The sequence below is a fragment of the Malaclemys terrapin genome, chromosome 4, assembly GCF_027887155.1.
Source record: "Malaclemys terrapin pileata isolate rMalTer1 chromosome 4, rMalTer1.hap1, whole genome shotgun sequence".
NCBI classification, from domain to species: domain Eukaryota; kingdom Metazoa; phylum Chordata; order Testudines; family Emydidae; genus Malaclemys; species Malaclemys terrapin.
The window spans coordinates 137858306-137872016 of NC_071508.1; the positions used below are offsets into that span (position 1 = coordinate 137858306).

The following is a 13711-nucleotide window of genomic DNA, read 5'->3' on the forward strand; positions in this document are numbered from 1 at the left end:
GCTTAGCACACTCTGAGGTTTCCCCTGTGTAAGCACAACAAAGTTATTATTAGTCATAGGGCAACATGTCTGCTCAGATTTTGAATATACCCTGTTGTTTTTGATTACAGTGCACCTCTTGCTATGGAAGTCAAATGAACCTGCTAGTGCACGTTTGTAAATCATGGCAGGAGACCTTCAGGTTTTCACATGTTGCTGCTGCTTGAACATAATGAGCTGTGGCTGCAGACAGAAAGACAGGCATCACAGAAGGGATGAAACCCAAATCCTTTCCCACCAAAACCACAAGCCTTTGCTACCTGAACTAAAGGAGAAACTTGTTGAAAGGTGATTAAGCAGGATGCTGTTACAGTTGCTGGAACCCGCCACTAGAGAGAGACATGATCACACGAACTAGGTAAAGATTTGTGGTTGTTTATACATTTTTCCTCTTTGACCACCTTCAGAGAGGTGGGCAGGATTTAGCCCTGAATATGCAATTGATACATTTGTAAATAAGCAGTTTGGACCTGTTGTTGTGCAACACCATTTAGAAGAAGTGGGCTGTAGTCCACGAAAGCTTATGCTCTAATAAATTTGTTAGTCTCTAAGGTGCCACAAGTACTCCTGTTCTTCTTTTTGCGGATACAGACTAACACGGCTGTTACTCTGAAACCATTTAGAAGGAAGATCATTGCCTATGTTTAAGTGACTGGTAACTACAACAGTTAGGAATTCAGTACAGTGTATTTGTGGTCTCTTTAGAAACAAGTCACACCCTGTCCATAATATCACAGAGTCAATGCACCTCTAACAGTTTCTCTAAGAAACTTGGTAGGCAGTGACAATCTGGCAGAAGACCATCGAGCAAAATTTATATAGAACTGTTGTTCCTCTAGACATTGCTTGAAATCTTGCACACTTTGAGTTGCCAGAAGAATGTAACTTGTATTATCACAAATTTAGTTTTGTGCTTCCTGAGTCATGTCAGATCTTCTCGAGTTTTTAAACTACTCAAATTCAGGAGCCCTCCTGAATGCCAACGAAGGCAAAGGGCTACGTGAGGATGGCCAACCAGCAAATGGATCTCAGTCTTTTTGTCAAAGTATTTCAGAGGGGAGAGACTCCAGGGATTTATGTGTGAGTACCAGAATGACTAAGAATCCTTTTCCAGTTTTATAGTTATATCAGTGGCTTCTTTAGAATCATAAGCTTTGTAACACTGTATTTTCATGACACGCTAAAGTGGTCTTTGCATTGCTTTTAGTTTGTTGTGCTGTGTTCCGACGAGGGTGAGAAATGGAAAAAGACCAAGAGGCTAAAGCCACCCTACTTCCCAAGCCATAATATTTTTAATCAATAATTTGCCACACACAAAAAAGCATAGCAGAGGCCTCTCAAATGCTCAGGGCAAAATGGGACCTAAGGCCGTTCGTGCTAGGAATAGTACTCTGTCAAGTAGGACTATGCACTGGCAGGTCAGAAGAAGGTAGCTGAACTTTCATGAGGTCACAGGGTAAAAGTCCTCCTCAGTAACTGTGCCACAACCACAAAATTGTGTGGTCTACCCAGGGAGTAGTGGGCCTTGAATGGCTCTTTAATGGAGGGTCAAGAAATCAACAAGTGGATGGAGGGGCTGTGCATTATAAAGAATGTCAACTGTAGGCTCACTACCCATTCTGAAATCAACATTGGATCCAAAATTACAGGACAAATAAAGTCCATAATTTGTTCTCAGTTTCACAATGTCATGCCACTGTGTCACAATGCAGTGTCATGGTGCACTGCTGTTATGCCTTGATGCTGTGACTTTGCCTATATAGTATAGTATGGCTGAAATCTTGGCCCATTGAAGCCAATGGGAGTTTTGCAATTGACTTCGATGAGACTAGAATTTTGCCCTGTGATTTTGTGTCAGCGACCAATGTTGTCACAGTTGATGCAACAGCGTGGCATGAAGACACAAATGTCACAGTGTGGATATTTGGCCCCCACTATGAAAGCAAACAGCAACCCTAGCAGACAGCCAAGAAAAACAAAGAGTTGGCAGAAGATGACAGGGTGCTCCTAACTTGTTACAACTGTTCAAAATGCTTTGAATACAAACTACATTTTTGTGCTTATGGATGATTGTCTCATGGCCTGGAAGTGGAATCTGAAAATACTTTTAAAAGACTGAAAGGCTACGTCGGGCACAGCAATAGCCCTCAGTAAATCAGAGCGGATATCCTTACAACTCCAACAGAAAGTGGTGTGGGAGGGACTATGTTTCCTTTCTTCTTCAGCTGTGCAGGAACACCCGTGTTACAAAAGGCTCTTGTAAATCAAAGCATTGGCTCTGCATCAGATATTACATGGAGAGATACTGGAGTATCAGAAACTATGGTAATGGGTGAAGCATAAGAAACTGTATAGAATAGAATAGACCTCTTACAAACAAACTGCATTTAATAGGAGTCATTCTCTCCACCCCATAAAAACAGCAATAACCCTACATTTAAATAATCCTGATTGAGTAACTTGATCTGGCATCATCACTGTTGCTAGCTTCCCCAAATGGGGGTGTGGAGTGGAGGTTGGGGATGAAGTCTTGCCCCTCCCTCATCAGTGAGAGCACATGCTGTACCAATCTACAGAGCAACAGAGCTTCAGCTGGTGCGTGCACTCCTGTGAGCTTCAAGAGAGTGGATAAGTGAGTCAAAATTTCTCCTAGGTCTTCAGCTACAGCACAGGCTTTGCTGCATTTCCTGATTGTGGGGCTCACTCCCTTTTATAGAGCAGAGCTATGACATCACTGTTACACAAGATCTCTTGTGCTCCCACCTCTCAAGAAACATGGCCTGTCAAGGCACTTCTGCACCTCAACACCAAGATCCCACAAGTGGGAATAGACAGAGGCATCTCTAGAAGAAGAATCCTAGATTTTGTAACCTCACTGGATACATGAACAATCAAAAGTTTTCATTGACAGCTGGAAAAAGTCAGGACTACATATCGGGCTAAACTGTGTGGCCCTATTACATGTCAGTGAGCACTTTTCCCATGTACAGTCCTACAGAGGTCTATGCTCTTCACCAACATGGGTAAGAGTTGCACAGTCTAACCTTTTGAGTTCCAGAGGGTCCTGTGGCACCTTTAAGACTAACATAAGTATTGGGAGCATAAGCATAAGAAGTCTTGCATCTGAAGAAGTGAGGTTCTTACCCACGAAAGCTTATGCTCCCAATACTTCTGTTAGTCTTAAAGGTGCCCCAGGACCCTCTGTTGCTTTTTACAGATTCAGACTAACACGGCTACCCCTCGGATACTTGACTTTTGAGTTCTGACACTTATGACTTTGGAGCCCTGGGATCCAAACTTTCCTGGTATAACCCAAATAGAAATAAATGGCGGTAATGGGAATTTGTCTCCTATGATTAATGCATCTTTCAATGGTCATTTATGCTACACATGTAGACTATAGTCTCCATATTATTGTTAAATCATCTGCATTTATATTCCTCTTCAGAAAGTATGGTATAGTTGTAAAATCAGAAAATATGCTACACGCTGTGGACTCACTTCTCATCTGATTTATCCCAGCTTTACAATGTTGTAACACCATTGACTTCAATGGGTATACTGCTGATTTACATTAGCGTGAGGAGAACCAGGCCCAGAGTGTGCAGATTTACAGCTAAAGCAGTGCTACTCTCAACTTTAACAACAGGGGGAGCTCTGTACCAAAGAAAAAGAAGCTGAGAGTGTGTTTTTATGAAAGGAGTCAGGGCAAGAGAGACAATAAGGCAGGGAATGGTTTAAGGTTAGACTCATGCACTTAAGCTGTAAACCTCACACGTTTGATTAATTTGGCTGAAGAAAGAACACTTGCTGAAGAGTCAACTAAAGTTCATGCAATTAGCAACACAATAGGAAATAGGTGTTTATTACTGACCTTCAGCCTGGTAAACTGCTAATCTGTGTGGGTTTTCCTGATCATGAAATTACAGCCACAGTTATGTTTGGATTGGTAAGAATCATTTTCACTTCAACATACAGCACAGCTGCCTTCATGCATGTACAACAAATAACATAGTTAAAAGAGAGAAAAAATCATGCCTTCACATGAATAAAAAACACTCAGATGTTTTCGCCTTGCATTTTACTTGTATAAAGAAGAGAGAACTAAACTATAGAGCCACTCATTCCATCCACTTGTCCTATGGACAGGGATGAAAGGAGTGGAAAAGTTACAGCTTTGGCTCAAATTTTGTTATGGGGAGAGTCACTCGATACAGGATCATTCATCACTTCGTCCAACCCTGTACAAGACCCTTCATGTGCTCTGTAACCAGAGGCATGCACAGGAATTTAAATTGGATCCTTTGTGGAGGGGCATATTCTGTGCTCCTGCTGCAGCCCTGGGGCTGGAGGAGCTTGGTCTTCTCACAGTGGCCCCGGGGGGCTGGAGGAACTCTCTCTCCCTGCCATGGCCCCAGGGCCAGAGGAGCTTGCTCTCTTCACCGCAGCCCCAGGGGCAGAGGAGTTCTGCGTCCCTGCTGATTATTGGGGAGGCCCGGCAGTGCCCATGCTTGCCCCTCCTTGTACACACCCCTGTTTGTAGCATTGGGACTGTGCAGTTTTGGCAGACCATAGCTGGGGCAGAGAAAGGTAGGGCTTAAGTACAGCCATTCCTCACATCATCATCCCCCTCTGAACGCATGGAAATTTCCTCATGTAAAATAATTCTGATGTTCTCATGTGGACTCCCACTGTAGACCCTCAACTGTCCAACCCTCAAAAGTGGTTTTGGCCCAGACACAAAGCCATTGAGACCACAGCTTCCCCTTAGCCAGGCTGCTATGGAGGAAGTGGCGGATGGGGAAGTAGCACGGAAGACCTTCTGTGACTTCCTTCAGAGCCAGAATATTCTCCCATTTGTGAGTCAGGTACACTACATCTCCTCTACAATCCCTGTGGCTCAACCTTTGCCACAGTGCCATGATTTGAAAGAAATTCCCTGGCCTTGATGTTGTGGAAATTTCCACCTAGCTTTTGCTCTCTTAGAAGTTTTCACATGGAATGGCATAATTTGTCTTATAGCTTGTTTCTATAAAAAAATCCTTTGAGCTTTCGTACAGGACGTGCATGGTATGGTCAACTGCAATAAACCTGTGGACTGCCAATAATTTTGTAACAGGAACATTATATTTATGCACAGAATCATCCAGTGTTTAGTGCACTTTTATTGTATGCCTAATATGCTCATTTTTTCCCATATATAACTATGCAACAATCAAGCCTTTCTCTTGAATAATTTTCACTATGATGCGAGTGATAAAGTACCTTATATGCCTTTCCAGGTTTCTCTGGGCCCATTGCTAGAAGCAGATGCCTCCAGATACCAGCTGATTCGCTACAGAAAAGCAGCTGATATAGCACATTGTGAATATGCAGCTCTGCTGGTGAAAAACAGCAGCCTTCAAACTGAGGTGCAGAATAAATAAACTGTAGTACTGTATCCTATGGCTTACTGACGCTTTGTTTCAGTCACTGTGAAAAACAAAACAGTATTAATCTGGGGTTTTGTGAGTTTAGTTTTATTGCTGACAGCTAAAGCGCTGATCACTAATCGTTAATTTGGATTGGTCTAAATCAGTGGTTCTCAAACTTATTTGATCAGTTCCGCCTTCCTTATGTCTGTAGACATTTACGCCCCCTCCACAAGTATCTCTACCGCTACCCAGCTCTGAAGGCAGAATGGAGAGCAGCGGCTGCTGGCTGGGCGCCTAGCTCTGAAGGCAGCACCGTGCCAGCAGTAGCACAGAAGTAAGGGTGGCAATGTGAAAAGTGATATTCGTCAATATCACTTTTCACAGCAGACTTAGCGCCCCACTGCCACACTTACTTCTGCGCTGCTGCTGCCATCCCGGAGCCCCGCCGCCTCCAGGTGAGGGATTGGGGAGGCGAGAAGGAGAACCTGAGCCTGGGTGGCAGGGCTCCAGCTATCATCTTTATCCCCACCTCCTGGGTGTACAGAGCACTTCTGCGTGAGCCCCAGTCACCCAGGGCTGACAGCCAGAACTCTTAAAAAAAAAAAAAAAAAAAAAACCACACAACTTGTGCTTCCCTTGACACATTCTCATTCCTCCTTTGGGAGGCCCACCCCATAGCTTGAGAACCGCTGGTATAAATTTTTCTGCCAAAGAAGGGCCTTTTAAAGCATGCATGTTGAATGGTGGCCTTCATCTGACTCTGGAATAAAAAGCAGCGTGGTGAAATTGTTTGCTTGCTTGCAGCCAAAATTATAATTTATTAACTTAATATTTCATGGTTGTATTTAGCAAGAAGAGCACAATTAATAAAAAAGCAACCTGTTAGATTTCGTGGATAGAAAAGCCAATCTTGTACAAAACGAATTTTATTATCAATTAAGGTACTTTCATGGCCTTTCTCTAGACTCGGGGAAATGTATAGTTTGGATAAAGAGTGATATGTAGGACATGAACACAAGGTTAGGCAGAAAACTCATTTACAACTAGATGGCTGTTCACTTACAGGTTTCTCAACTACGGTCATCTTGATAGTAGAGCTGGCTCAAATTTGAAGAAAACCCCCCACAATTTGTATCCATTGCCTTCAAAGTCTTTTTCTGGCTGTGGTTATCAATTTTCTCCCTGCATCTGAGAATCAAAACTTCTTAGTGTCTAGCTTCTCAGCTGAGTTAGAATTTTGACATTACTTGCTCTGTCAGACCATGAGCTTTCTTATACTCTGGTATTTCTAATATTCAAAGGGTACCTTGTGATACCTTTGTTAATGTCCAGAAACACCTTACTCCTCTGTTATCCCACTGAAATCAATGGGATCACTCTAGGAATGAGGTATTACTCAATGTGAGTAAGGGTATCACAATCTGGGCCAAAGATTTCTGGCTCTGGAAAACACATCCAGGACCTGAAATCAGCAATTAGTCATGCCTGTGTTATGAGCTGGTGAAAGCTTGTTATGTGTTGAGTTAAAACCTCACTGAGACTGGTAGGTGTGAACTCACCCTTTAGTTAACATAACTGTAAGCAGAAGCCCCACCCAAGACAAAAGGGGTGGGTGGGGATGTGTGTGAAGAGAGATCTGCCAAACTTAGGTCAGACAAGAACAGATGGAGTAAGAGAGGCAGCCTGAAGGAGCAGCTAAAAGCATCAGGCTAACTCTGAAGAAACCTAGAGGAGAGGTTTTTGTGTCACGGGTGCAGGCTGAAAACAATGCTCTTGGTGCTGTGAGCAAAAGAATCTGTTTCCTACTATTTTGTGCCATCTGTGTTCAGAGACACAGTACTTTGTACATTCTTTATAAATGAGCAAAATTGCATCAAAGAAATACCGAATTACCAACATTTTCTATGCCCCAATGGAACACCCACCAAGCCCCAAACTTTGACTAGCCACTCAGGTCAAAAGCGGGAAACAACTACTTGTTTAATTAGCACTGTTTTCACTGTAGGAATCTTTGCCACCGTCTTGCTTTGGGCATACAACCTTTTTTCCAAATATGCCTCCATGGTGTATCGTGTAGCATCTAGGCAGTTGATTTACATGGTAAGTGCATCAGAACTTCCCCTTTGGGTACAGTTCCCTGTATTTTGTCCATTTTAGCTCTCTGCATTTCAAGTAATTTACAGACACTGACCACCTGTGTCCTGAGACGATACTGAGGAGGTCAAATCAGGGTCCTCTGGCTCCTGTTACAGAGAGTGGAGGAATATTCAGGGAGTTAGATATTCACTTCCCTTCCCTCCCTCTCACCCCCCCTGCCCCCGACTCTTTGGCATTATTGCACTATTGATATTGACTAGGAATTATTTGGGGAAGTTTTATGGCCTGTGTTATACAGACTAGATGATCATAATGGATCCATCTGGCCTTGGAATCTATTAGTCTATATACTCTTGATAGTTAAGAAGCTGTAGTAAAATCAAATAGCCCATTTCAAGCCTCTAGGTCTCATATAATACGTTTATATTTCAGTGCTGGAATCAGAGCGTCACAGGTTTTCATTGTTGCTGCTTCATAGTGGTTAGATTGCACCATCATCTGATCAATTTATTTTAAGTGACCAATCACAGTAGCAGATTTCTTTTAAAAATTGTAACCCTGAGAGGCCACTGATTACTCTTCATGCCAAAGTTAACATGGGTCACTTGTAGCTACTTGTCATTCCTGTAATGAGCATGATATTTTGACAGTGACTATACCCAGCTTGGCTAAAGTCTTGTTCAGTTGACCCACACATGACTCAAAAATACTAGATAATCTATTACTTCTAGTAGAAAGTGTTGCATACTCTGCCTATATATGACAATGATTAATGCTATATAAATACCTTAGACAGATAGAAAATAATTGGAAAGACCAGGTAGGTGAGGTAATATCTAACAGAAGCAACAGAGGGTCCTGTGGCACCTTTGAGACTAACAGAAGTATTGGGAGCATAAGCTTTCGTGGGTAAGAACCTCACTTCTTCAGTTGGTCCAATATAAGATATTACCTCGCCTACCTGGTCTCTCTAATATCCTGGGACCAACATGGCTACAACAACAGAAAATAATTAGGAACATGTAGCTGATTAGTACATAATTCTGACTCGCACACACAATTTCAGTTTTAAAATGAGTATTGTGAAAGCAGGCATCTTGGTATTTGGGGCAGGTACCAAGCATGCAAAACAAATTGGGGCTTGTTGGCCTTTACCCAAATTACTGCACTGACAAAAGGGTAAAGAAATAATAGTAGGTAAAACATCTGCCAGAAGCTGGATTGCCAAAAAAAAAAAAGGACGCATGAGTATAAATAATCACTGTTAAAAAGGATTTTTTTTTAAACCGTGATCAGTTTAAGGCACAGACACCTGTTTCCATGAGAACAGGAGCTGTATCCAGAAACCAAGTCCTCAGAACTCTTGTCAATTGCACAGAGCTAACTCAGGAGGCTACAAATACTGCACACAGGGATGTTAGGACCAGACAGAAGTCAACAATGGGTTATCTGGTGTGTGGGGGGGGAGGGAGGGAAGGCAGATTTTATGATAACATTTTAAAAGCTCTTAATATTTTTGAAAGAAGAGGAACCTTTTAGTTCATGCTGATTTTTTTTAAATAGAATGTTAACATTTATTTTAAACATATTTTGAAATGTTCATCAAGAAGTAAATTTATTCTGGAAAACTGCATCTTTTGAGTGGCTAAAGACATGAGGCCGAACCTCAAGCACATGGATATTCAGGATAACTCCTCGTTATCTTCGTCCTGTAGAGCTGTTCCCACAATTGATTTACATTCATATATCTTTTCCTTCAGGATCTTCCACATGTGAGACTCTCCATCACATACTGTTTTAGTATATGGTAGCACAAGTTCTTTGTGACTGCAGATGAGTTACACATTTTGGGTAAGTTATACATAGGGCCCTACCAATATCATGTCCATGAAAAACACGTCATGGAATAAGCCCTTCCCTGTGAAATCCAATGTTCCCTTGTTCCTAGACGCACCCTAGTAAAGGGGGCTCCTAACTCTGGCTGGGCTGGAGAGGGACAGGACTTGTCCATTCACTCCACAGCTGCTTGGGGGTGGGAGGGAGAGGAGACCAGATCCACCTCTGGGTGCCTCCCCCTGCTGCAGGACTCTCTGGGACTGGGCAGCAGCCCCAGAAGTTCCTGCAGCTAGAGGAGGCTTGTGGAGTTGGATCCAATCTTTCCTGTGCTGCTGGGAGCACCCCAGCAAAGGGGACTCCTAGCTGCTAGTCCGAGCAGGGCTGGGGCAGGACAGGACTTGCTCTTTCCCTGCAGGGCTGCTCTTGGGTATCTCTCCAGGCTGCAGATAGCTCTGCACCCTCTCATCCCCACAGCTCTGAAGGCAGCACAGAAGTGAGGGTGGCAATCTCATGACCCCCCTACAACAGATTTGCAACACCCTCCCCCATCCCCTTTTGGGTCAGGACCCCCCACAGTTACAACACCATGAAATTTCAGATTTAAACATCTGAAAATGTGAAATTTACCAATTTCCAAATCCTATGGCTGTGAAATTGACTATAATGGACTGTGAATTTGGTAGGGCCCTAGTTACACAAGAAAGTCTTTTTACATCAGGTTTCTATATAATTTGCACAAATATTACCCAGGACTCAATGTGTTTGCAATAGAAAGCTGAGGGTTCATGTTTTCTATATTGAAAAATAAGTGTCCTTAATACATTATACGTTCACTATCCATTTATATATTTCAAATGTGACCATCATCACGGCATGTGGCTCCATTAGTTTGAAAATACAGTAAATAGCCATCCCTGGGTATACATGGGGAACTATACATGCTGCATGGGGAATTATGTGCATGTATGAGTGGGAGACCTCTAGGGAAACAGAGGAGCTGAAGAAATTAATGCTGGCGGTTCAGTGGGTAACATTCTTCATGCTGAATAAAGCTCCCAATGTTACGTAGCACTGTACTCCTTGAGAAGCTGTCTTTCAGATGAAATGTAAAAGTCAGGGCTGAACACTTGTATGGTGATTTTAAAAATATCAATTTTGGCTAAAGTAGCAATCTAACCCTAATTCCAGTGGTGGCAATTACCAGAGATCTGAACAATTTTTGCATTAAAATCCCACACCAGACAAAACTCATCTGATTTAAAGTTTCATTGTGAAAGATGAACTAAGTGGCTCACACAAACTCTACCCCAGGTTTGCAAAACTTTTAGAATATCTGGGCAGCCCTGGACTACCTAGGAAACCCCACTTCCCCGACCATGTCCCTTCTTTTCCCCACACAATCTCCTTTCTCCTGAAGGATCTAGGGCCCTTCTTTCACCCAGGAGTTGGCTGAACAGGGCCCTGCTCCCTAACTTCCTCTTTTATGTGTCATTTGGTGGCTTCCTGGCCTCTATTCATTCCTGTTTCAAAGTCTTTCTGAAGCACCGGGCTGATTGCTCTCCGCAGATCAGCTGTCTCCTGGCTGCCATGGTAGAAAGGAAAACCATTCCATTCCTGATACCGCACCTGAACTCAAGCAACGGCCTGAGACATCACACACAGCTCTACTACAAAAGTTTAGACAGTGTTTTAACAAGAACAATGAGGAGTCCAGTGGCCCCTTAAAGACTAACAGATTTATTTGGGAATAAGCTTTCGTGGTGCCCAAATAAATCTGTTAGTCTTTAAGGTGCCATCGGACTCCTCGTTTTTGTGGATACAGACTAACAACGCTACCCCTCTGATACTTGTTTTAATAAGATTGCTTGACGCTGCAGGGTTAAATAAACCCCAAACTCCAGGCAAACTTCAATTATAAATCCTTAATATTTATAATGTAAGTCACTGTGCAGTAAAATAACTGCCCAAGAACCATCACACCATGTTTCTCCCTAGATATGGCTATACTGTAAATATAGTACTCAATTGTGCAGTCCTTACTCATTGGACTAGTCCTGCTGAAGTCAATGCTTTTACACATGTGAGCAAGGGATACAGGTTCAAGTTTAAAAAGCCCTTTGCAGCTGGAAGAAAGGTGCTGTATAATGTAAAATTAATATCCTTAACCCTCTTGCAGGGCAAGTTGACAATATATTGTACTCGAATGCAAAATATTCTGCTAATTGTATTAATATTACCTCATGGCAACTTTAGAAAAAATATTTTGTTAAAAAAGGAAAAATCCACAACGAAACTAGAAGCAAAAAACTCAGGCTGCAGGTAACTGGTGTGCATGTTGCTTTTGCAGAGTGATCATAGGACTTGTAATTGATGCAATTTCTTGCAATAACAAAATGTTCCTGACCTTTTGCTGGTTACAAAGCAAATGTACTTTTACTATGTCAAGTAAAATCAAATCTCTCTCCTTTCCACTTCCTGCTAGTTCTCAAGGATGCAGTTATATTCTATCCAGCTTAATAAGAAATTTGAACTAAGTCGATTAGATTAGAACATAATAGTTTAAGATGTTGATGGCCACCAAAATGCTACCTCAATTTTCCTTCTTCAGTACTTTTCCTACATCTATTCGGATACAAGGAAGCAGAGAGTGAATGAGTGAGAGAGAGGGTTTTGAGTATGGCACTAAAGAATCTAGTGGTTTTATTAAATGTAAAGTCAGGAAATAAAATGTGGGTCATGGTCATTTTCCTCTGCTGATCGGTAGGTAGTTCTTGCATTAGACACTGATGATCCCTATCAAAACATCATGCTGCCACAGAAAGAATTCAGTATATTACTCCATATGTTGGAGCCATAGGCAGGCAGGCAGGCTCTTGTCCTTCCTGGAAGTATTAGCTTAGCAAAGTCCCACTCTACTGTACAGAATGCAGAGGGCTGAATCCTCATCTGTAACAGAGCAGAGCTCAGCATAGCTGAGGGAAGAGGGAAGTGGCTCTAAGACACTTTGCTGTTGTTCCATGCACCCTAAAGCTGGCTGTGGACCAAACTACCCCCCAGTGTGTGGCCCCCACTACACTGACAAACAAGGATCACCAGAGTGCACTGTTCTCCTGCCTTGCCCTTGAAATGCCCCCAACATGCCCATTATGCTGGAGAGGAGGGACAGGAAAGATCTGGCATGGAGCTGGCTAGGACATCTTTATGCTGGACAGGGATTCCTTAACATGGATCTGGCAGCCCAAAGTATTTTACTTTCTTTGCAGAGATTCCAGAATTAAAGAGTTAATTAATTCATGTTTATAAAACACTTTGCGAAAGGTGCTATATGAATACAAGGTATTTTTATTTTTATATCTCATATTAGCCAATGGTGTGGTGTGCAGCTTGGGACCCTGTGACAAGCTTATGAGGGTCCTGAAAACCCTAGATTTTGCTTGCTAACTTATTCAGGTCACTGAATTTTAGCCAGCCTAGAAGAGGGTGCTGAGTCTTGTAGCTATCATATACCATCATGGGTTGTTTTTACTTCTGACGTATGCAGTTAACATTACCACAAACGTTACAGCAAAATCCAGCAGAAAAGGCTTTCACTTCGGAGTATAAAATCTTCACTTTTCCCAAGTTACTAATAACTTGTACTGTGCCAGGTCTCTTGCAAGTACAGATGCTATTATCCTTCTCTTCTTCTTCTTAAGATCCAGCAGCTCCAAAGCCAACTGGTAACAAAAGAAGCTTCTTTGCAAGAGATGAAGTCAGAGTTAGAAATCTACGAAGAAAATAATGCTCGACAGTCCTCGAAAATTCAGACCCTAAAAGCTCAGGTCAAGGAGCTGGAAGAAATCGCTACATCTGTAACCAGTGTAAAGTCACAGTCAGGTGCCTATATTTATACTCTCAAAAGGAAGAACCAAGAGTTAAGTGAAAGAGTCTCAGAATTAGAAAAACATCTGAGGTAAGGTTCCAAGTACCTTTCAAAAGTGTCAGTTTTACCGGACACCAGGTGTGTTAACAATTTGACTGTAATAGCCTAATGCATGATACGCTCAAAGAAAGAGAAACATTATTGTCTCTCAATAGCCAGTGCACCTCTGTTACCCACCACAATGAGTATCTATGTACTGAATGAAAAGAGGGCATTTAGGAGCTATTGGGTCAGATTCTGACTTGAATTACATCAGTGTTAGACCTGAGTAGCTACATTGAATCAGTGGAATTACTCAGGAATTACATTAATATGAGTTCAGAATTTTGCTCAAAATACTGTGTTTAAGTGTCAGAGGGGGTAGCCGTGTTAGTCTGGATCTGTAAAAAGTGACAAAGAGTCC

At 42.3% G+C, this 13711-nt stretch overlaps 1 protein-coding gene across 1 annotated transcript; it reads left to right on the forward strand.

Annotated features, from left to right (window-relative positions):
- The first annotated feature begins 911 nt into the window (after window positions 1-911).
- LOC128835449 (coiled-coil domain-containing protein 170-like) lies at window positions 912-13651 on the forward strand. The gene is made up of 3 exons (XM_054024945.1): window positions 912-1119; window positions 5322-5450; window positions 13082-13651. Exons 1-3 carry the CDS (start codon window positions 964-966, stop codon window positions 13340-13342), a joined length of 546 nt encoding a protein of 181 aa, XP_053880920.1. The 5' UTR covers window positions 912-963; the 3' UTR covers window positions 13343-13651.
- Window positions 13652-13711: the final 60 nt, after the last annotated feature.

Excerpts from the sequence above, each read along its gene's own strand:
- LOC128835449 (XM_054024945.1), top strand. The coding sequence starts at position 964 with ATGTCAGATCTTCTCGAGTTTTTAAACTACTCAAATTCAGGAGCCCTC. Across the intron at positions 1,120-5,321 it reads GAGACTCCAGGGATTTATGT|GTTTCTCTGGGCCCATTGCT; the intron begins GTGAGTACCAGA and ends ATGCCTTTCCAG. Across the intron at positions 5,451-13,081 it reads ACAGCAGCCTTCAAACTGAG|ATCCAGCAGCTCCAAAGCCA; the intron begins GTGCAGAATAAA and ends CTTCTTCTTAAG.